At 47.4% G+C, this 23,471-nt stretch overlaps 2 protein-coding genes across 12 annotated transcripts in view; both read left to right on the plus strand.

Moving 5' to 3' along the window:
• Window positions 1-8,519, plus strand: part of NOS1 (nitric oxide synthase 1) — a 153,292-nt gene extending 144,773 nt beyond the window's left edge. For 7 of the 8 annotated variants that reach the window (XM_059713558.1, XM_019493750.2, XM_019493749.2 and 4 more), the window contains one exon: window positions 414-8,519. In XM_059713558.1, coding sequence (XP_059569541.1) covers window positions 414-465 — 52 coding nt within the window. In that variant the 3' untranslated portion in view covers window positions 466-8,519. Of the gene's footprint in view, window position 1 lies in introns of all 8 variants that reach the window. The other variant, XM_059713560.1, reaches the window with a different exon arrangement.
• A 5,928-nt stretch (window positions 8,520-14,447) lies between these two features.
• Window positions 14,448-23,471, plus strand: part of FBXO21 (F-box protein 21) — a 45,822-nt gene continuing 36,798 nt past the window's right edge. For 2 of the 4 annotated variants that reach the window (XM_019493762.2, XM_019493764.2), the window contains exons 1-3: window positions 14,448-14,738; window positions 18,191-18,326; window positions 23,212-23,306. In XM_019493762.2, the coding sequence (XP_019349307.2) occupies window positions 14,497-14,738; window positions 18,191-18,326; window positions 23,212-23,306 (473 nt within the window). In that variant the 5' untranslated portion in view covers window positions 14,448-14,496. The remainder of the gene's footprint in view (window positions 14,739-18,190; window positions 18,327-23,211; window positions 23,307-23,471) is intronic. The other 2 variants (XM_019493763.2, XM_006266415.4) reach the window with 2 other exon arrangements.

Genomic DNA, 23,471 nt, shown 5'->3' on the forward strand with positions numbered 1-23,471 from the left:
GGGTTTTCTGCTCATAACTGGATCCCATTGCCCCAGATGGAATGCCAAACCAGTCACAGCAGCAGCCACCCCCCTCCAGCTGGAGGGTGCTGGGTTTTGTATTTTCACGGACACGGCAGCTCCTTTTCTGCGGGGACTGCCCATGGAACGTGCTCTGTCTCTTGTCCTGTTGTTGTGTCCTGATGATGATGATGATGATTTTCCTTCTCTCTCTCTCTCTCTCTCTTGTCCTGTGGCGGTTTCTTTTAACTTGTTTCCCTCCCTGGAGTTCCCTGCTGAAGTGCGATGGCTTTATAATCTGCAGTGGCTCTTACGAAACTATGTTTCTTCTTCTTCTCACGTTCTGACAAGGGCGTTTTGCTGCTGCATGAAATCACCACCTTAGCAATCATCTGCATTTTTTGGTGTTTCAGGGAGAGGGAAGGGCCAGGTGCCTGGGCCTGGGAGCTGGCAGTTCCTGATTAAAGCAGCGAGGAGTGGAAAGAAGCTGTTTCCCCAAGACCCCTTCCCCCTGCACAACTAGGACCTTGGCTGAATCACTGCATCGTCCTTGCTTTCCATTAGACCATATGGGCCTGGCCCTCTGCCGAAGCTGAGCACAGAGGACACACGGTGCCTGCCATGTCAATGGACCTTGCTGTCCTCTCCAGAAAGCCTGGAAACACCAAAGCTTTGTTCTGTTTAAGGGGAGGGGTTTGTCTGCATTTAATAGATACTGGATTCACCTAAGACAGCTTTGTGATATATTCTAATTACACCATCACTTCCCCTCCCCTGGCTTCACTCCCCTGCAGCTCTTCCCTTAGTCATCCTCTGCCCCCAGTTAAGAGGCACCTTTACCTCCCTGCTGGATGAAGGTCATGGGGCATGCGCAAGCATAGCACACCGCAGCCTACGGAGTTGTCTGCAGCTGGGCAGCATGTGGGTGGCATCTGGTTGGTTACAAGGAAACACAAGCCCAGACCATTCTGCCAAGCTGTCTTCAGAACCTTCCAGGCAGGCGATAGGGGCTGAAGGTTAAAGGTGGCCAGAAAGCAGGAGAGGGCTACAGGCTTGCTGAGATCCCTGCAGGAAGGTTCTGAGCCAGGGATTGTCTGTGTCATGGAGCTGCGCTGAGCTGAGGTTCACACTGGACCCAGGAGCCCTCTCCAGCAGGATGAGGGGAAATGTAAAGCAAGGAGGCTGAAAGGGGAAGCCCCATATGCCCAGCTCTAGGGGTATCTGCCAACAATAAAGGCTGATGGGAAGCCAGCGGGTAGCTTGTTCCCCCAGGTTATATTGCATGAGGTCTGCTAAAGCTATATAATGCATTCCTGACCCCAGCTGCCAGGTTCTTTGGGAGCCCCATTTAAATGAGCAAGAGAGGCTCTTGGGGCTTCAAAGGAGGGTAGCTTCATCCCATTGCAATTGTGTGACCTGTCCTTTCCCAGCACCCTCCCTTCACCCTTCCAGAAGCTCTGAAGTGCTCATGGCACAAGGCTGACTGCAGTGGATGCCTCCACTTGGCCAAAAAAAAGTATTCTGCCTGCTATAATCCCATTCCCAAACTGCATGGGGCATTTCTGCCAGGAGGTGTAGCAGGGGATGTAGACCAAGCTCAGGGACTGATGCAATGATCCTGGGCTCTGAAATGCTGCCAACTCAGGCTCAGTGCAAAAAGCCAGCCACCCAAGTAACCTATGAAGGGATGCAAAGGGGTCATCAGCACCTTTTTTTCCAGGCATCTCAAGCTGGTGCACAGTCCATCTCTCTCGTTCCTCTTTTGGGAATGAAAACATCTCCTTGCCCCTCTTTCCCCAGCTGCTGGATTCCTTGGGCATGGGGAATGCTCAATATTCCCTCCACCATGCTCTACCCTACAACCCTGCAGGCAGCAAAGGGAGGCTGCTGTTTTCAGGTAGCTTTTGCTGTCCTTCCTCCCTGGGAACTCACAGTACTGGACCACTTGTCAGTGTCAGCATGTGCTATCACCAGAACAGGGAGCTGCAAGGAAGGAGGGCTTTAACAGCTGTAACAAATTGTTTTGACTTCAGAGACCAGGATCTGCCATTGACTCCCCCAAGCCACACTTTTAACAAAGCAAACCCCTCCAGATTTGAAACTTCCCCTGCCCAAATGCAGCTTGGTTGTTCTAGTTCAGGTCACCTTGATTGGCCTCCGACTATGCAGTGACCACAGAAGTTTGATTTTGCTGCCAGTCTTTCCTGCATCCCTAGTCACTAGAGTGCGCTGTCCTTTCCCATAACAGGATCTCTTCCTCAACTCTAGATGTGTCCCAGAAACAAAGCTTGGGCCAAAAGGCCTCCAAGGCTTTGGGAAAGGTTGCATCCAGGTCTGAATTTGATTGTTCAGATCCATCTCTTAGCAGGACATCTGTTGCTGATGTGTGTGGTTGCTGCCACCTTGTGGTAGTTCACAAGCTCTCTGAACTGGACAGCTGGCCAATTTGTTGCCTCATGGGATGAACAAAGATCCCAGGTCAAGCCCCCATCCACACTACAGCTGGTGTTTTGTAACCATTTGCAACTGGTTTACAACAGGGACTGCATCTGTCTCTCTACACTGCCTTAGTTGGTTTTGGGAGTGTCCGGCATATATCCCACAGTGCCTCTTCAGAGGCTACATGCCACAGGGGATTTGCACACAGAGCAGTTGGTGGAGCAGTAAATTCTGGGATTTTCCAGTGCACAGAGAGCAGGGAAGGAAAGGGAAAAGCCAGACCTCTTATGATTTGAAGGAAGCTGGGGATCCTGTCTGCTGTAGCATCAACACTATGCTAAACCAGTTCCGTCAACTTCAGCCTCTGGCAGGGTGAGGCAGTTAGTCATAGTGGTTGCTCCCCATATGGTGTGCCCACATAGAGCATGGCTTAGAGCCAGCAGGAGTGCTACTAACCTAGTTATAAACTCAGTTCAAAGTTGTTGCCCAAGTAGGGCTGTAGGCTCCAGCTTACAGCCAGTACAGTGAGCTCTCATCAGGAGCATAGGGACCCCACTCTACTATTCCCTCAACATGAGGCTCATGTCCTGGCCCCAGAGAAGTAGAGGGAAGGAGAAGGAATGAGGAGTGTGAAAGAGAAGGCGCTGCATTTGGTAGAGACAGATTTGCAAATCTGGGAGATGAATGCCCAAGTCCTTCATGCCCCTTTGAAGATGAGTCTTAGAGAGGAAAATGCTGTGTAAAGTCCAGCCAGCTCTTATTGGATACATCTCAGAGACAGGACAGGCAATGAGGGAAGAAACCAGTAGTGACAGGAAACTAGCCATTGCAGAAAGAAGTGTATTAAAGAGCTCCTTCTCTCCATCCATCTTGTTTTGCTGGGATCATTAGTTCATAAAGTCCTGAGCTGACTTGTTTCTTAACTGAGCCAGTTCCTTTTAGGACAATTAGCTTTCCCAGTTGCAGAGGTTTTGTACCCCCCTGAGGTTCCTCTAGCTCCTATGGCAAAGGGGACATTAACCTGCAGAACGCCTCTATCATTCCATAGTTGCAGACCTTTCGGGAACAAGCCACACTGTTCAGCTTAGTGTAAAGCGTGCATGTATGCTATGTGCATAGCACGTAAGTGGTGGACATAGCCATGGGATCAGGTAAAAAGCAGAACTCTATGTATATTTTTTTGACTGTTCTGTCTGCATTCAGTCGGTGATACTCTCCTCCATGGCTACTTCCCATATTCCAAACTTCTGAGCAGCTTCAAATATCTCCTGGGCTTGATAGATCCCTGGCGTGATCCAGTATGGTAACTCCATGTACAACATCTGTAATGGGTTGTTTTGGTTTCAGAGACCAGGACCTGCCATTGCTATGAATGTCAAAGCCTGCTGCTACCACCACCCAAACACATCCCCAGCCCATTTCTGATTCCAAAGAGTTAAATAGCAAGGGAATCCTTACTAGACCTTATCAAGATTTATTTTTCCATTTTTTAAATTTCAAACTCAATGCATGATGAGGAAAAACCATGGGGAATATTCCCCAGTGTTTTCCAGCAGGCTCTACTCATTATCTTAAACTAATGAGGCATCAATTCACCAGAACAAGCATCTGAGTATTCAGCCTCAGTTCAAGGATCACAAAAGCTTTGTCCCCCTTTCCCCCCACCCCAATACAAGTTGTCTAGGAGTTTATTGAGGGGAGAGGCAGTACATATGCTATTCTTTATATGGCTATGCAGCATCCCAAATAGGGAGGGCAAACAACAAAAGCAGATCTCCGTCCCAAAGATTTATGGTTGCAGCTGAGAGCATGCAGAGGCAGAAGTTGAGGGAAGGATGCAGCAGAAACATTCTCCACTCATATCCTTTCTTTTATTTTACTTCTAAAATATATTAAATATTAATAACACCCTTTCTCTGTTATTCTACCCCCTTATTATTGCACATGAAACCCAAAGCCTATACCCAACAGTCCTTCCTGCATTTCCCTGAAAAGAATCCTGGCCCCTCCTTCCAACTCCAACCTGCCCAGGCCAAAAGGGGCAACAAGTACTACAGCAAAGGTTGATTTGGGTGACAACTTTGGAGCATGAAGTGATAAGGGGATGCTACTCCCCGGAGTCTTAACTGTAGTTCCCTTCAGCTGTTCCTTGCTCATGGAGAGGCAGGGACACAGAAGCAAACAATATTGGTCTTAAAGCAGCTGCAGACCATGGAGACGAATTTACATATTGATGAAGCAATGGGGATGATCTTGCTGAGGCTTCAAAAACTAAGCTAAATGCATTAAGCCAGGTCCTAAACTGTTGTCATCCAGGTAGCAGCACCAATCAAGTCATTAAAATTGCTCCGATTTCCAACAGTGGAGCATCTAGGATAATATTATATCGCGCTTACTTTCAAGCTTTGTAGATGAGGATGTTACTAGAGTGACATGGGTTTGGGGTTTGGATTGCTGTTTCACTTTTGTAATTGCTTCTATTGTTCCATAGGGGAGCACAAGCCTTTACAGACTAGATAGAGATGGACAAGTGGAATTTTTCTGCAGTGTTCGCTGTTGCCTTAACTGTGTGTCCACTGGCAGTTTCACCAATGATACCTGATGAAGCACAATTAGGCCTACACATGTGCTTTCATGCACAGTAGCCTATTTTAGTGTGCATTAAAGCATCATGTTAAAAAATGTACTAATACGCTAATGCACAGTAAAAATGCGCTGCTCTGCATTAAGCATCACTAAAGCATGCGCTTACACTACTGCACATTAGGCAGCCTAATGTTCATTTAGTTAGTACCTCACATTTAAGGGTGCCTGTACACAACAGTGGAGGCTGTTCTGATGTGCTGGATTCACAGTGTGTCAGAGCAGACTTGAATAATCTTGTACAGATTAATTGAGTCTTCTGGAGTGTGGTAATTACCACACTCCAGCAGCCTCCCACATCTCATGTATCAGTGTCCCCACACTTCAAAATGGTGGCGGGGTGCTTGAACTAAAGCTTGTCAAACAAGTTATAATTAAAGCGGCTCTCAGAGCTGCTCGAGTTAAGTGCCACCCTCCCCCCACTCATAGAGCACATGTACAAGTGCCCAGAGGTACTACATTTAATGCACAGTAGCAAAAGAGCATTAATGAATATGTAGACATGCCCACTGAGTACTTTTGATAATCCTTTCTGGGGGCTGCAATCCAGAACTATTTAGATGCTTATAATTCAGATGATAAAGTCCGAGTCCCATGAGGTACAAAGTCTTCTCAGTGCCCATTGGCTTCAGTACAAGTTAGAGGCAGTTTCAGGCCTTGGCAGCAGCAGTTACATGATAACAGTAGCTTTGCATGCACTAATCTGCACTTGCCTGCAATGCATTATTCTACAGTAATCCTGTTTGAAATCTGTCTTTGATTGTTGGATCTAAGCTCTGGCTTCTCCCATACAATTATATGTATTTCCTAAACTTCAGGGGAAATTGCTGCTTTAAAGCATTCCAGTTTCTGGGCTCAAACAGGCCTTACTGGAGCTAGTGTTCTCTTGTTTTTATGTGAAGACAGCACATGAAATATTTAAACGTCAAAGCATGGGTCTTTCTTTTCCCTGCTGTACCAACATAGAAAACAGGAGGGAGACTACCTGTACTCTAAAATACCCCACCCTATTATTGTTGCCCATAACTGCCAATGAAGAGATGTTGAAAAGGCCAAATTATGAAACTGAAAAACCTCATTTCAGATGCTGATTGTAATCTGTATCCAAGAACCAGCCACTCTTCTGCTGAGACCATTTCACAGCAATGTATTGATCATGGGAGGGTGAAGATACTTTTTTTCCCCATTTGTGTAACTGGGTCTTAGAGTGTTGTAGCACAGGGACTCAAAGGCAATGAAACCAGATGTGTTGGGGTCCTAGCCCTGGCTATTACTTGTGTAAGGAATTCCATAGGGCAGGGATTTGTACCTGCTGTCAGCATTGCCATGCCACGGAGGTTTGGGATAGTGGTCAAGGGAACAGCGACTGTAAAGGTACAAGCCTCCAGAAGACAGTGGGTGCAGGGAGTGGCTCTGCCACAACTCCCCATTCTAGGAAGTGGGGAGGCACTCTGGACTCTACGAAGTCTGGCTTTCCAGTTTAGAAGTGCCTGTTTCTAGGGCTTAGTTCAGAACCATCCTCTCTCGGGAATGAAGTGGCTGGAAATATTTATGGTTGGAATTTCAATCCTAAAAAACTTTGCCTAAAAACCCAAAACATTTTGATTTGGGGGTGTTGGTTTGTTGAAAAAATAGCCAAAATTTCAGTTTCCCATAAAAATGCAGAACAACACCCTAACTGCACAAGCCAGCCCGACTGTGAACCCACTGGCTTCTTTGAAATCATGCTTCTAAAATGTTTTCTTGAACCTTAGCGCTCTAAGTTTGTGTAAATGGAAACTAGCAAACCGTTTGGGTTTTCAGCGGTTCCAGATCTATGTATGTATGTCAGATGCCTCAATCAGTGTCACTAGGAACCAACCACACCCCTCTAAGGCAGTGTTGCCTCAGTTAAATAACAAGTTCATACAATAGTCAGTCAATTTGTTTCACAAATAGCTACAGCTGGTTGGAAAAGACAGCCGAAAAGGATTGTCAACTTTTTGTTTAAATGTTTTACTTAAATTTTAATTTTTAAAAAATTTTAAACAGCTCTTTGCTGGGTACACAACATGAAAAAAATGTTCAAATGTCAACATTTTCACTTAAAGTTCAACTTTTTTTTAATAGCCATCAGAAAGGAAATTTCAGAAAATGTCAACCGGATCCAAGGGAAGTAAAACTACCTTTCAAAAATGTATCTAAATTTCTCTTCAAGTCACAGACCTGGATGATTCCAAATTGGCTCTTCATATTTCTGTGTGCTTTAAAAAGACATATTAACAAAATGCACTTATGGTAGTTGCCAGAATGCCTCTGAAGTAGAAATGCACATTTCAGAATCTCCTTTAAATGAAGCATACTAATGTATGGCATTGAAGTGATGGTTTGGAAGCCAAGAAAATTCAGTGCAAAAGTCTGTTTTGGTGGCAGTGCTGTAAATAGACCTGTGGCAGGCGCCCCCAAGTTTTACTGGGAGAATTTGCCCTCAGAAATTATGACTTGATGGCCTGAAAGAAACTCAGGCTTGATGAAGGTTGAGTTCACTTGGCCCCAGCAAAGTGAAGGTACTGGGTTGTGCATGATTCCCCAGGTAGTAGTGGGAGCCTAGCAAGATGGTTTTCAAACAGAACTTGTTACTGTTTGTCTAGCATCTAGTTAGAAATACAGGCAGAAAGTCTGCCAGCTGCCTAGAGGATCAAGGTACAGAATTTCAATGGATTTTAATAGGAATTGAGGTATTATTTCCCTTTTGGGAAGATTACAAAAGTTAAGCCAATAAAGTTTGTTTAATGATCTTTTTCATGAGGAGCAAAAGTGTCCCAGTGAAAGGGGGACATGTTTGTGAAATGTGACAGAGATTTGGAGAGGAAAAAACCCACAAATTTAAAATGCTAGAGTTTTCTTGAGCCTTTGAATTCTGGTGGGTTTTCTTCCCTGCTGGCTGGAACTCCATTCTTTCCTTATTCTCCTGTCCTTGTCACCTTTCCACCTCCTCTTTGTGTCATTGTGCCTTCACATTCATTTTTTAAATGACACCATGAGTTAAGACTGGAGCATTGACTTGATTCTCATTTTGCATTTCCCGAGGTGGGTGGGTTGGGGTTGGTTTGTTTTGTAGCATTAAGCATGATTCAAACCTAGGTTTCTTTTGAGAAGTGGGGTTGGGGTGGGAGTGGGGAATGGGCAGGTGTTGTATTTTATCATACCAATGCTTTAAGCAGTCAGAAACATGGTTTCCCCTACCTCTGAGCTCTCAATGCTGCTAAAATCTCTGCCATTCGTACAATGTACTCCAGCACCTCTCTCATGGACTGACTCCCGCTCTGTTTGCGCGGTATCCACACTGTTCTAAAGCATGCACCTCTTTCTGTATAGTTCCAATCTTCTGATTTTATGGAATAAAATACTTATGCCTGTTTGCATTACAGTAAAAAATAAAAAGTGGACTAAATCTAGAGGGCTGTCCTGTTAGTTTATTTCTTCTCTTTCTGTGGTTTCCTGACACCCGAAGTTCACCATATATCTTAATATGCCTCATCAAAGCTCTGTTTAGCTGACAGTTTGTTTTTAAAGCTCTGACATTACTATGGGATACAATGAGATAACTTGTATTTCTCTGGGAGGTATGGCACTGCCTTGCTGGCTGCTTGTTTTTCTGACCATTATATCTTAACAACCTTTGCATTGCAGGCATATGTATAGTGGGAAAATTTTAAAGATAAACAGGCTTAGAACATGTCCAACTTCCAGTAGATGTTCAGATGCTTGGTGATAATGAAATCACTCACTCAAGTTGCAACACATGGACTTAGGTGTTGGACTTCTAGCATCTTAATAAATCTGGCCTGGGTATAAGGGAAAAGGAGAAGGACCTTGTTCTCATAGGGTTGAATAGCCCCAGCTTGTGTTTTAGGGACAGGGATCAATTGAAATGCAGCAGTCTCCTTGGTTAAAAGCAGTTCAGAGAGGATGATTGCATTAATAGGTGTCACCAGCTTTCACTGCTGTCCCTCTTAGTCTTGTTGGGGATGAGAGGACTCAAATAGCAGCTGGAAGCAATGTAACATTTGTGATATAATACTGAAATTTCGCAATGCAGAAACATCTTCAACCTATACATGAGAGAAAGTGTGTGTGTGCGCGTGCACATGTGTAGACACATAGTACATGACAGAGAGAGAGACAAATTGGTGACCAACCACAAAGCCCAAAGACCCCTGGGGAAGTTCACTGAGTCTGTTCTCCTTCCAGGTCCAGCGTGAGAAATCCATATTGGTTTTGGCAGGCAGTATCAGCTCTGCCACTTAACATAATTCGTATAATCAGCCTAACACTTCAGGGCTTCAATCAGTCCCCTGAAGGCTCAGAAAGGAATTCTTCCCTAAAAAATCATAATTGGCTAGATGCTCTTTTTAATCCCCAGGTTCCTCTGAAGCACAGCTGTGACCCACAGCTGAGGGCAAGACACCAGAAGAGAAAAGCCAATGCACACCACAGCACAGCAAACCCTCTGTTCCTAAATCCCGGTGATTCGTGCTCACGTGATCAGCCACCTTAAATTTGGAAAGGAATTTTCCCCTAGGTCACATCTCCTTTGTCTGTAGCAGAAGTGGAGTGGGATTAGCTGTTGGGGTCATCTAGCCCTGTCCCACCCAGTCAGTTTACCAATACTGCAGTAGTCTAAGGATTCTTGCCACTTTAGTTCCATCTGTTCTCTCTCTGGCCATAATACTTGGTTTTCTTGAGGTCTGGAAAGCAGAGAAGAACACTGGCTCCAATCTGGTCAAATAAAATCCATTCAGGAGAATTCTGAAGCAAATTCTCTTTTATCTCTGGCTATTTATTAGATGGAGCCCAGAAACAGAGAAGGATTTAACCTGGATCTCCAGACAAGTCAGTGGCAGAATTGAAACAGGGTTGCAGAAGACCAGTACATTAACACATTAGATTTTACAGCTGGAGTGCTGTTAACTAAAGCAGAGGATGCTTCAGCTCAAGAGAGGAAAAAGAGACCAAAGAGAGCAAGAGCAGAGTGAGCAGCAGTCCCCATTGGAGCAGGAGGCAGGGGTGCAGCAACTGTCCAAACCCCATGAAGAGGAAAGGAGGTAAGAGTAGCATCAGGATAAAGATTAGCCCTAGCACTCAAGAGGGAGGCATGAAGGTGTGAGTGCAGACACATTCCCACTGTCAAATAGTCCCACAGCATCCTGAACAGGAGAGGACAGAGACTGTTTACTGGAATCACTGGAAAATCTAGCCAGTGCCACTGCCAGTGCAGCAGGAATTGTGGGCAATATTTTTTAGGTTTAAGGCACCCCTCCTTAAGTTCAAGGCATGTCTTGTAAAATGCCAACTTAGTTTTCACTCTTTTTTTTTTTTTTACTACAGAAAAATAAAACAATTCTTCTGTTGCAAAGAACTCAGAAAGACCACAGCGAGTCAGAATGGTTTTAACACTAAGAATTCCTGTTTGAAATATCTGGGTTTACACACTTAGCAGTGCTAACTAACATTGCATGGCTCCCTCTTCTTCTTCGGCAGTCCCTCACAGTCAAGGATGATTGTCTTCCGTGACTGTCTCATCTGTGTGTCCAAAAATGGCTGATAAGGCATATCCAGGCTCGACAGACTATACTGCAGCTCAGACATGTTTCCGTGTGGGGTACGTGGCACGCTATTTCTACCACTTCTGCTTTTCCATCTCCTGTTGTTGTTGTGAGGTTTCAAAGTATTGAGATCCCTACAGCACCCTTGAAAGGATCTCAAGGCATGCCAAGGTACCATAGCACCCTAACTGAGAATCACTGTGTGTGCTCTTCCTCTCTTCTCATTCCTCTCAGGGAAAAGCTCTGGAGGATGCTTCTTTAGAAAGGCAGGAGCATGGAGGCTGTTTCTGTGTGCCTCATCGTAGGGAGACCACCTCTTGAAAAGGCAAAGGCAGGACACAATGGCACAGCTGGTGAATTCAGACGGATGGGGTGGGTGAAGCAGCACACGGGAATGTGTGTGTGGGCAGGGGGAGGTTGCAGCCTCTCTGCTCCCAGCTGGAGTGCCTGGCTGGCTGCACTCCTGTGTGCCTTTCCACCCACCCCACCAGTCTGAGTTCACCAGCCACATTTCTCCCTCCCTTCCCCTCCCCTCGCCATGGCGGCACAGCCAGAGCAGAGGCAAGTGGAGTGGGGGGTGGATGGAGGCTTCCCATCCTGCTGCCTTTCCCTCGGGAGCCCTGTGCTAGCCAAGCACCCCCTATCCACCCAGCAGTAGCAGGGGGCACAACATGCCAATACCACCCCTGCTGCTGCTAGGTGGGCAGGGGGTGCTTTGCCATGGCATGGCCAGTGCAGGGCCCCCAGGGGCAGAGCAGCAGGTCGGGGAGCCCCAAGCCCACAACAGACAGCTGGCATTTGGCCCTGCCCCATGCACAAATCTGGGGTGGGGACATACCCCACCATGCCCCTTGCACCTGGACAAGCTGCCTGTGGCTCCATCTCACTCTACACCCCAGCCCCATGCACCACCCTGGCTGGGCAGTGCCCTGAGCCCCTGTCCCACTCCCTCCCTCACCATGGGCGTCTCTATCTGCCTTCCTCTCACCCCCCTATACCTCCTCCCCCCATAGAATTACCTGCAAGGAACTGCTTTCCAGGCTGCCTGGCTGTGTCCCCGGCCACATGCACGTGTGTGGGCATGCACATGTATATGGCATGCCCTAAGTCCCACTCCCAGCAGCCCCTTGCAGGCTGGAAAGCTGCCACCCTGCAAGGGGAAACCCACCATTTCCTGTGGATCTCTGCATGATGCTGCAAATCTGGGACAAATGCTGTCCTAGAGTTATGCAGCCTGGGACTAGGACTCGAGGTTCCCATTCTGGGACTGTCCCACTCAGGGATGGGTGTGGTCACCTTACCTCAGTGATAGGTTGTTGCAAAGGCACCAGATCCCCTAGAAGCCCTTGGGTTTGGGAGGCACAGGTCAGGGCACTGAACTCTTCACTCAGAGTATGACTGAGAAAAGATGGGTGAATGGAGACAGTGTAGGATGGTATCATGGGCAGAAAGAGGGCCTTGGAGGGTTCTTGGAACAACTCCTCAGAGACAGTCATGAAGAACTGCTGCATCCATCTAGGAGGCTGGCCAGCTAGGACAGCATGACTTGTCTATAAAACCTTGGAAGAAATAGAGATAAGGAAGAAACAGAATCATAATCACTGATCCATGGATGGATGAAGAGAAATACCATGATCACCCAGGTGGTTTTTCTACTGGCTGGGGAAAACCATGTATGTGGCAGGGAGGTAGTACCCTGACCAAGGTGATACATAGTTAGCCTCCCACATTCACTTTCAGTGGGAAGATCTTGGCTATACACCGACTATATGGAAATGGGAGACTCCTCCCTAGCTTGCTCCTGCAGTCATATGTCTAAGGGCAAGTGAAACTCGGGGGCATCCAAACCCCAAAACTCTGGGCTTGGGCCTGCATGTAGGATGCCTGCCAAAGGATTTGGAAACATCTGAAGCCCCAGGTGGGGGTGGAGGATGCTTGCTAGTAGTAGGGCCCCATATGACTCTTGAATGACTCATGGATTTGGGATTGATTTGGCTGATTTGACTTGGGACATGAAAAATTTTCCTTAAAAAAAAAATCCCCCCAAAAAATCCATGGATGGATTGCAGTGATGTGGCAGTGAAACCACACCCTGAATCATCTCCAGACTACTCAGGTGAAGCATTCTAGTATCTGGGTATTCTAGTATCATGCAGATGGCCAGATCAGAAAACATGTGGTAGCAAAGATTTGAGAAAAGGGCTAGCAATGAATTCACAGGTTGTAGTCTTCAACAGGGCCTTAGTGAGCAGACAGTTGGTAAATAGTAGCTTCCTTAGTAATTGTTAGTGAAGGGGAATAAGGTACCAGAGCTCTGTAGCATGGGAGCGGAGAGCTCCCTGGAGCACAGTAACTGAGAATACCAAGTGCTTTCCATCCCCAGGATGATTGAATGGCTTTTCCATGCCCGATCCCGAGCTCAGGTACTGTTGAGCTGTGAAGGAGACAGAAAGGTGAAAGTGGTGGATTTGGAGGGCAATCGCTAGATGTGACGCACAGAAAACTCAGACTGGTTTAAGTGCATTTTAAACCTAGAGTGGATGCACATCCAAGCCTGAAGCATCTTAGAATGGTTCAAAAGTGCGCTTGGAAAATCAAGCACTTGGAAGAGTTCAGTGCGACACGGGAGCACCAAGTGTTCTGCGACATGGGACCAGTTGGTCCTCCAGGCATCCCACACTGCACCACCCCTTTCCTACCTCCTGCCACAGCTGGCCACTCTGGTATGCAGCCAGAACTCAACTGCCTCTGTCTTTCCCTTGTTGCCCCTTGTTCTCAGTGAACTCCTTTCCGCTGCTGTGCTGTGTCCTCACTCCTTATTTGACTGTGACCCTTATCATGCCCCTGAAAACCCCTGGGAACCCACAAACATGAGTCCAAGCATTCCCCCTCCCCTGAGCAACCTGAGTCAGGCAAGCACACCGCAGTTAGGGCTACTGCACTTTATTCAACTCCTGTTCAGGAGAGAAGAGAAAGAAGAAAAGTGACCCCCCCTGACACTTGGGCCCTAGGTGCAAGCAGGCATGCTGGGCTGGGGGCCACCCCTCACACTGGTGTCAGAGCCCCGCGCTTCACGTACACCTGTGAACCGGTTCCCAATCGGTGACATGAGGGAACAGTTCAGTCACTTCGTGCGCCCGCCCTTTCCAGAGTGGGTCCGATGGAATAAAGTGGGAAGGAGGACTGGTCCCCACAGACATGGCGGTGCTGGGAGAGGCGGGTGCGGCGCCTTTTGAGCCAGACCCGAGGCAGGAGGAGATGGCGGAGGAGGGTGCAGGGAACTGACCCCTCCCTAGGGCACCTAGAGGAGTCTGCACTGGAGACGGACGGCGCCGCACTGTTGCATTTAATGGCCTTGAAGCCAGCTCAGCTCAAGGGGCAGCAGGTGGCCAGAAGGCGGAGGGCGGCGTGAGCCCCGAAGGAAGCGGGGCGACCCACGGTTCCCGTGGGGAGCACTTCGGGGGACTTGGTGCTGGCAGGCGTCCGTGCAACTTAACGGTGCTGCTTGAAACCCACTCTCTGCGTAGGACACGTAAATGCCCTTCTCCCCTCGGGGCAGTTGGCAGTCTGGGCCTGGCAGCAGAGCCTGCCCCCCCACGGCTTGGTATCGCATCGTGCTGGACCAGTGCCCCGGAAACCCAAAACATGAGCGCACGCATCCCCTCCCTGCGCAACCGAGTCTGCGCGGTGTGCGCGCAGGGGGGGCCGAGGCACTTTGTAGACGCTCCCTTACCCCCGCCCCCCCGGTTCCTCGCCGGGTCGGAAGCGGTGGACGCTCCCTGACCCGGGGGGCGGGGCCAGCGGGGCGCGCAGGTAAACAGCCAAGATGGCGGCCCCGGTGGCGGGTCTCTGCGCCCAGCCCGAACTGGAGCCGGAGCCGGAGCCGGAGCCTGAGCCGGGGGCGGGCGCCATGGGCCTCACGGCGCTGCCTGGGGAGCTGCTGGAGCTGATCCTGTGCTCTGTCGCGCTGGGCGCCGCCGACATCGGCCGCGTCTCCTGCACCTGCCGGCGGCTGCGCGACGCCTGCGCCCCCCGCGGGAAGGTCTGGCGGGAGCGCTTCCGCCTCAGGTGAGCCGGCCCCGGCCCCGCCGCCGGCACCTCCTGCCCCCCGGCTCTGGCCGAGCTGCCGGCCCCGTCCCGCAGGCCGGAGCGGGCCGCTCCGCTGTCGCGCCCCTGCTCCCTGGTGGCGCCGCAGGCCCCGGCACGGCGGGGGCGGGGGCTCTGCTGGGCCCCGTCCGCTGCCTCGTGCCGAATGGCCGACCTGCTCCCTCCTCTTCTCTTTCTAGTCCCGGCCCAGGCGGTGCCAGTGGGCGCCCTTGTGGCGGCCGGTTGCTTTCCGTGGTGGGCCCGCGGTAGTTTCAGCACAGCTCGTCGGCCGTCCCAGCTAGAGCGGCGGGAGCGAGTCGAGACGAAACCCCTGCAAGGAGGGAGACGCTGAGGGCGTCGTTGCAGCGGGGGTGTCCGAGCAGCCAGAGGGTTTAGTGTCGGCAGTGCTCATGCTTTTGGCCCTGCAGACTGGATGAGTGGTGCCAGACTGAGCCCCACGCACCAGGATCAGGCCTTTAATGCTTCCACCCAGCCTCGGATGTATCAGGGTCACCCTCATCCAGCCCCACGCACTGAGACTGGGTGTCCAGTTTAATGTGCAGAGCCGGGGGCCGCCCACAGACCTGGAAAATGAGCAGCGGGGAGGCGGTGCCACCGTTCCTCTGCCACCAAATGTTTGGACCCATGGGGTCTGTCCCAGCCACAGGCTGGTGATGCAGGGCCGGGGGCCCACGGGCCAGGGCTGCAGCACCCCTGTTCTGAGCCAGATTCGGTGTCATTATAGCAATTGCATTATGGTCAAAACAGGCGAGGCAGTTTGGAGCATCTGCACCTGCCCAAGTACCTTTGAGCCTGTCAGTAGCTTCTGAGTTTGGCTTGAAAAGATCTCTGTAAAGTTCAACATGAAAAGAGGGCCTCTCCAGCTTGCATGCAGATTTCTTCCACCGTACCACTGGTGTGTGCTGGCCTGTCCTAGATGCCCCAGGCACAATCAATCTGTGCATAGCAGATGCCACACCTGAGCTTGCTAAGCTGGCTTCAGAGGTGGTGGTAGAGCCAAAAAAACAGTTTTTCATTCAGCCTGGCAGTGATATGGGAGTTTCTGGTAATGACAGAAGCTGTCTTCTGTTCTTTCTGAGGTGGTGTCCCAAAATGTTCTCAGCTGGATGGAAAGGGTGCAGGACTGTCTGTACAGAATTCCTGTGGGTGGTCTCAATATCCATAGCGAGTGTTAACACTTGGTCACACAAGTTTCAATCTGGTCAGCAATCTGCCTGCTTATTGCTCTAGTTACTCTTCCATGGGTGTGGCGCTTTGCTGACAAATCTTCACTATTTAGCTGCATCACCTTGAGAGAGAGACCAATGGGTTCTTGCGGGTTTTGTTCACGGGTTGCAGCTTTAGTTTTTACTTGAAGGGTAATCGCAAGGTATGGACAATGATGCAACTAAATCGTGCATGGTAGAACTGAATGAAAACTCAAGCAAGATCATTGCTGTTATTATTGTTAACACTACCTTCATACTGGTGTCTCTCAGAGAACAAACAATGGTCTGTAATTCACTGGAGCCACCACGCTTTTTGGAACAGGGTAAATTCATCTAGTACCTTTTTGTCAGCATCTTGGCACAGAAGGGTAGGTTATATTGCTTTCTCTAACTGCCAATTGGCTACTAAATTTTAGATTAGTTCAAATCAGTTGAATATTCTCTCTCCACCTGCTAAAGAAGCTATTGAACAATAGCTGGTTCACCAGTTCATTGAGCTGTGGCTTTGGGTACCTGGCTAGATATTTTCACCAATTCTCTGGTTCTAATTTCAGCAGCAAACATGAATTTTCAAGATGGTACAGGTCCAGCCTTGAAAGTGATTATGGTGGGTGATTAGTAGATGTCTCTGTCCCTGTCTTTGATAATAGATCTTTTGGCAAGAGTTGCAATATTGACCTTGTATTCCTGACTGATTCCATTATGAGTAATTACATCTAATCTCTGGAAAATTCTCGCTGTAATTTGAGTTGGAGAAATTATTCTTTATTTACTCTCCTAAAATATATGCTTGTTAGTTTTTTTTTCACTATGTGGCTGAATTTTAGTGGTGAGAAAAAGGTCTTGGGCTCCTTCAGAATGAAAGTTATTATCATTGTAACATTATTTGGATAGTTCTTGAATTGCATAGCAGCAATTCAGGTGGTCTTACTTAGCCAGTAGTAAAATATTTATTCAAGCCCAATAGTTATATATGTCAGTGTTTTGGTAATAACTATTAAATAGGGATAAAACATGTCACCGTTTTCAGTATATTAAAAAGAACGAACTTCAAAAAAATCCTGTAATTACTGTAATAAAATATTTTGTATCTTTATTAAATTTGTGGCAAGCAAGAAGGTCATGTTAAAATAGTAATATTCTGATGAAAATTGGAAAATATACATTGAAGATGACAGTAAATTACAGGAGGCCACTGTTTTATACAACCTTTTCACTCACACTTCCAACAGTATTTCCAACCATACCAAGTACAATTCTATTTCAACTTTTATATGTCCTCATTAAGTATCTGATTTTTCTGTCTTTTGAGTAGCTGTTAATATTGCTGGCCTGGCTCATGTTCTCTTACATGGGGTTGCCATGCAGCAGGTGTCTTCAATGATGCCATTTTATTAGGAAAAAGGCTGCTGTCAATAGTAGCTTTTGAAATATGAATTGAAGTTGCATTTTCAGCTCAAATGTACTTGACAGGTTATGAGGAATGCGTCATTTTAGTTTTGACAGCTGTGCTGAGCAAAACCAGTATGCCTTTATAATGACCTGCATAGGTTGTTATGTATGTATAAAGTATTTTATACATAGCCTTAAAGACCTGATTTTAGAATTCTGAGATTTTCCTGTAACTATTTGTCATTTGTTATGCTTAACACAGGATAGGGAGTTATCTTCTACTCACCCTTTAGTTAGAGCTGAGATATAGTAAGAACACTGGGCATGAATTCCAGATTTGATAGATGAGATCGTTGTCTACTTGAGGCTGGTTTGTCTTTGGAATTGGAAAATTAATATAATTTTAAAACTATGCACTTAGTCTCTTACTGAGATTAAATCTTAATTTTGTGAAGCTTTAGAGGGAGACTTTCAGAAGTGCCTGAAGTGTTTACAGTCACGGGTCTTATAGAAAGATCATGTGAGGGACTTGTGCTTCTTAGGCTCCTTTGAAACCTTCTTCTTTAACACTTAGTTTGTTTAAAAGTAAGTTTGTTTGCTGTATTTTCTGTGCAACCAGAAATAATTATATGGGAAAAATAGGAGTTATGGTTTACTATATCAGAGTGAAGATATAATGTCTTGGCTTTGTCTCTGATACTAGAGTCACATTGGTTAATTGCCTAGCAATAAGTAACATTTTGCAATATTAAACTCTCTTAGTGGGATTGAACCATTAACTTTTGAACCTGTTCCTGCTTGTCTGTTACATAGGTGGCCATCATTACTGAAATATTATAGCCAGACAGACGGTGTTAATTGGCTAGAGGAATATAAAGCACGCCACAATGCTGGCTTAGAAGCTCGAAGAATTGTATCGTCGTTCTCCAAAAGGTTCTTTTCAGAGCACGTAAGTTTTCATATTTGTCATGTATCTGAAAATAACCTACCTATTTATGTATCAGTATTTCTTACTGTGTATTTCTGATCTTATTCTTCTCCTGCCTATGATCAAAATATCAAGATTGCCTTACTGACTAGTGAAAGGTAATATAAGTCCATCAGTTTACACAAGAACAGTTGTCCACTGATTTTTCCAAAATAGAAGAAACATTTATTGTGTTCCAAATATTTAAAACCTGTAGACTTTTAAAAGTCTCCAAGTACTCTCTACATATATATCACATATAGCTGCAATTAGGAGCTTTACTGCATTTCCCAACGTTCTTTGCTTGTTACTTGATAATCAGACTTGAATCTAGAAATGTTATGATCCTTCAAAAGCTACTATTTCACTTGCCACACTTTCTTGCATACCACATATCACCTAATAAATTGCACACCTTGTTTTTGGAAGGTAGAATGTAAAAAAAAGATTCTTCCAGGTTCATATCTGACTATGGCATAGGCCTCTGACAGATATTAAAATAAAGGCATGATGGAATCTGATGCAGGGTGCCAACAATCATACTTCCTGGCATACCATATTGCCAGTGCAGGGGGATCCTGACCCTGGGCTTTTCCTGCACCAGCAAGTAGCTAGCTTGGCTCCCTGTGCTTCCCCAGCTGGGAGCCCCATTAGCTGATCAGAGCTCCCAGGTGGCATGCTTCCCTGACTGGGAGCCCCAGTCATCTGAGGGGTGGTCCCAGCCTCTGGAGCACTCAGGAGCCCTGAAAGTCTTGTATGTGCTCCCAAGGCCATAGTGGCCATAGAGTTTAGTCCTCTTGGAAACATGGAGCACTCAGGAAATGTGGCATCCCAGGAGACCATATGGGTTAGGCAACAGGGACTTTCTGGTTTGGCAGGACAGAAACATGGCTAAGTTCCAGAAAGTGCAACAATACATCGGTTGGATACTGGATTGGTACAGATATAAAGAAAATTGACTATAGTGGAAATTGGTCTGATTTGGCTGATAAATGCCCTTGCGTGCACACAGCTGCAGCGCAGCATGCAGGCAATGAGAGCACAGCCTGGCAGTGTGGACAGCTACGTGCAGCTGGTAAGTCTGTTGTGGTGAAAGTGGGGGAGGAGTGGGAAGGGGCATGGGGGGTCAGATCAATGCCCCCTCCCCTCTCCCCCAGTGAGGGAGGGAGTGGTGCTAGGGCTGAGGTAGGTACTGCCCAGCTGGGGTGGGGCAGGGTAGTGGGATGGAGCCGTGGCTCATCTGGGGGACATGAGGGGGGGAGGGCAGGGGCAGTTCCCACCACTATGCGCAGCTCATCCAGCGGCTTGTCAGGTGGTTCCCGCAGCTCATCTAGGAGGGCACGGGGGGAGGGGAGAAGCGTATGCCCCTGAATCTGCAGTACAGGCCAGGTATGCTGCAGCTGTGGGCTGGGGCCAGGGGCCACACTGTGCTGCTCTCGTGGTGGGCAGCAGTGATGTTTGGAGGGGGCTACAGGGACTCTATATTGAAATTTGGGGTGACTGCAGCCCCCTCCCCTGTAGTGCCCTTCTCAGCATCGCTGTTGCCTGCCCCAAGTGCAGCTTTGCAGCCTGCTTGGCCTGTCCAGCGCAGATCTGGAAGTACACGCATGCCCCCTGCCATGCCCTCCTGGATAAGTGGTTGGAGCAGCAGCAGGAACTGCCTCCTTCCCCACGTCCTGCCCCCCCAGTGCCTCCCGGACGAGCTGCAGCTTGGTCCTGTGCCCGCCCCACCCCAGCTGGCAGCGCCTTCCCCAGCCCCACTCCTTCCCTCACAGATCTGGCCACCCCACGCCCCTCCCCTTTCACCACAACGGACATACCACCTGGATGCAGCTGTATTGGAAGTCGGATCAGTATGGGCTGATATGCCTCCTTAACAATTAGTTATCAGTATCAGCTTCCAAAATCTCTGTCAGTGCACCCCTAGTAGCAAGGGTGTTGGGGTTTTTTTTGTTTTTTTTTTTACTGTAACTAGTTTTTTATATAAGTTAATGTAAATAATAGAGTGTTATTGCCACATGACAAGCCTTATCAAGATACTAAGACTGCATACAACAGCTTACTTGCCCCTCAGCTGTTGCCTCAGGCACAAGATACAGTGCTCAGCCTGTACTTCAGATTCCTTAGTATCTGTTTGGAGGTTAACACTAAACTCTGTTCCCTTCTGCTTCCTGGGCCAGAGACAAGTGGGAGCTTAGAGCTTAAGATATGCACCCCAGTTTTGGATGGCAGAGTTTTGGGGAAAGAGTATGTGGTATGTACATGGTATATACATCAAGTTCAGATAAACTTACTCTGCTAAAGTTTTTTGGGAGTGAAGTGTTTTCTTCTAATGAGTGTAAAATGTTCAATCTAAAGCATTTTGTAAGACATCATATGTTAAAATCAATACAGGGCAAAGGCATATTGCTTATTTTGTATTTATGTAAGTCTATAGACAGCCATATCTATAGCATCAATATCAAAGGATGTGCATATAAGTTTTAGTGATGCATCTGCTACCTCCTAATGATTCTGTGTTAATACATGTGTATCAAGCCACTACAAAGTTAGCCTTGTTTCATGCAGTTAGGGTAATTTTGGCTAAGTACGCCCATTCATATAATCTGGAGAACTCTCCCAGGTTTTTCTCCTGGTAGAAAAACTTACCAAGAGCAGTGTATACAGGCATTTAAATGCTGAGGCCCTAAAGAATGGAGAGCTTGCAGTGCTGATGGTATGCAGTGGGGGTAGAAGACTGTGCACACATCTCAACATGCTCTGCAGCCTCCCTTAGTTGGCCTGGAGATGCATGGCAGCAATGCACATGGCAGTACTGATTGGCTGATCCAGACTGCCCACAGTCAACCTGTGTTTCTCCACAGGACAGTTTGGAGATTGTTAAAGGATAGTGTTCTGACATGGTCTCCCAGGGGAGAAGGGTTGGTGTGGGGCAGATGCTGGAAGACGTATGTTCTTTTCTGAGACAAGCCACAGAGTATGCAGGCATTTGCTGTCCCAGGAGACACTCTCCTGTGAGTGATTTAACCCTGAGTGTTACCAGGTTATTTTTCTCCTGGAGTGGCAGTCTTTACTGTAGGAGAAAAATCCTGAACATCTGTATCAAACCACATCATTGCTCTCCCAGGAGAAATAACTCTCCCAGGAGAAACTTGATTGTCTGTCTGTGGCCTCACCTAACTTGTATCAATCCAGGATCAAGCAGACACTCTTGTTAAATCAAAATGGTTAATGAGCATGCCTGAGTGGGAGTTCTGCCCCCGGTTAAAGCAACTAAAGCATATATTTTTCCATACAATGCAAGTCATTTAAGTATTAACTGTGTGCATCTCTGCAACTCTTGAGCAATTTTACATTTAGTGATTTAGTAGGGGTGCACCAATAGAGACATTTTGGGCTGATACAGATACTGATGGCCAATTTTTTTAACGAGCCATATCAGCCAATACCCATTTGGTTGCAGATATGCAGCCTGGCAGCTTGGAGAGCAGCATCCAGCTGGTAAGTCTGTTGAGGGAGAAGGAATGGGTGTGGGGGGCAGATTGAGGCTCCCCCCTCTCCTCCCCCCGAGATGAGGGAGGGAGGGAGTGGAGCTGGAGCTGGGGCTGGCACTGCCCAGCTGGCATGGGGCATAGGGCAGAGCCGCAAGCAGCTCATCCAGGGGACACGGGGAGGGGGAGTGGCTCCTGCTGCTGCACATCTCCCAGGGGAGGCATGGGGGGCATATGCCCCTGGATCTGCACACGGGGTGAGAGCGGGCTGCCACAGTGGAGTGGGGCTGAAGCTGTGCTAGGCTCTTCCCAGTGGTGGGCTGGGGCAGGTGGTGGTGATTCTGGGTGTGGGGGCTATGAGAGGAGCTGCAGCCACTCCAAAATTCACGGCTCAGTCCTATGCCCTGTCCTGGTTGAGCAGCCCCTGCCCCAATCACTCCCTCACCGTAGGGACCTTGGTCTTCCCTCCCCTGCCCCTTCCCCTTCCCCCACAACAGACTGACCAGCCAGACCCGGCTGCCGTCCTGGCTGCCTGCATGCTGCACTGCAGCTGTGTGCACACATGCAGCATTTATCAGCCACGTTATTGGCCACATCAGCCAAAAAAGCTAACTGCCAGTACAGTCAATTTTCCTTATATCAGTGCTGATCTGATATGGGACCGATGTATTGGTGCACCTCTATGATTTAGTTGTGTGTGGAGTTGCTACTGTATTCCATATTTACTAGGTCCCTTGGCAGTTCATTTTCAGACCTAGGTTTTTTGGGGGTTTTTTGGCCAACTGTTTATTTGTTGAAAAATGGAAATGTGGCCAACATGAAATGATTAATGAATTCAGGCTAAATGTCATAAACATTTTGGGTTCAGTTAGGAATTTGAGGCAAAATTCATGGTCCATTTTGTGAAACTAGCTCTTGGCTTGTATTCAAGATGCCTAAAATCAAAATGATTCATTTCAGTTGAACTGTTACAAATGTTTTTCTTAGTTCCATAAAATTTCAAGGGAAAGGGGGGGATTCTTTAACTGTACACAAGATTTATTTTTTAGTTGTTTCTTTTTTGGCTGCTGAAGCAAAAAAAAAAAAAAAAATCAGTTATTTGCACAGTCCTTACGGTTTAATCGGTTGATCTTTTCATCAAAGCTGCAAGACAACAAAGCATCTCTTTGATTTTTTTCAAAGAGAAGTAGCCACACAGTTGAGAGCCCTTCAGTGGGAACTCACAGCTGCCAGGTGTTGAAAATCCAATTTCGGTTCAATTTTACTGTTACAAGCAAAGTGCTAAATTGAGCTCTTGAGGCTGTTGTGAAATCACCTGTTTTTATTTGATAAAGAAAACTCTGCTGTAGTTTATAACATGGTGTTCTGTTTGCCAGGTCCCCTGTGATGGCTTCAGTGACATTGAAACTCTTGGATGTCCAAGTCATTTTTTTGAGGATGAGCTGATGTCTATCCTTAATATGGAAGGAAGGTGAGCTTAGTATCAAAGCAGGTAGAAAGAAAATATTTATTACCTTCTTGCTGGGTGCTGGGGAATCCTATAGTCCTTACTCCATGTCCTTTTACTTCCTTCATGTAAAAATATTTGAGACCTAATCCATACCTTCCATGTCCATTATAGTAACCTAGAGTTAGT

The sequence above is a fragment of the Alligator mississippiensis genome, chromosome 10 (genome assembly GCF_030867095.1).
Source record: "Alligator mississippiensis isolate rAllMis1 chromosome 10, rAllMis1, whole genome shotgun sequence".
NCBI classification, from domain to species: domain Eukaryota; kingdom Metazoa; phylum Chordata; order Crocodylia; family Alligatoridae; genus Alligator; species Alligator mississippiensis.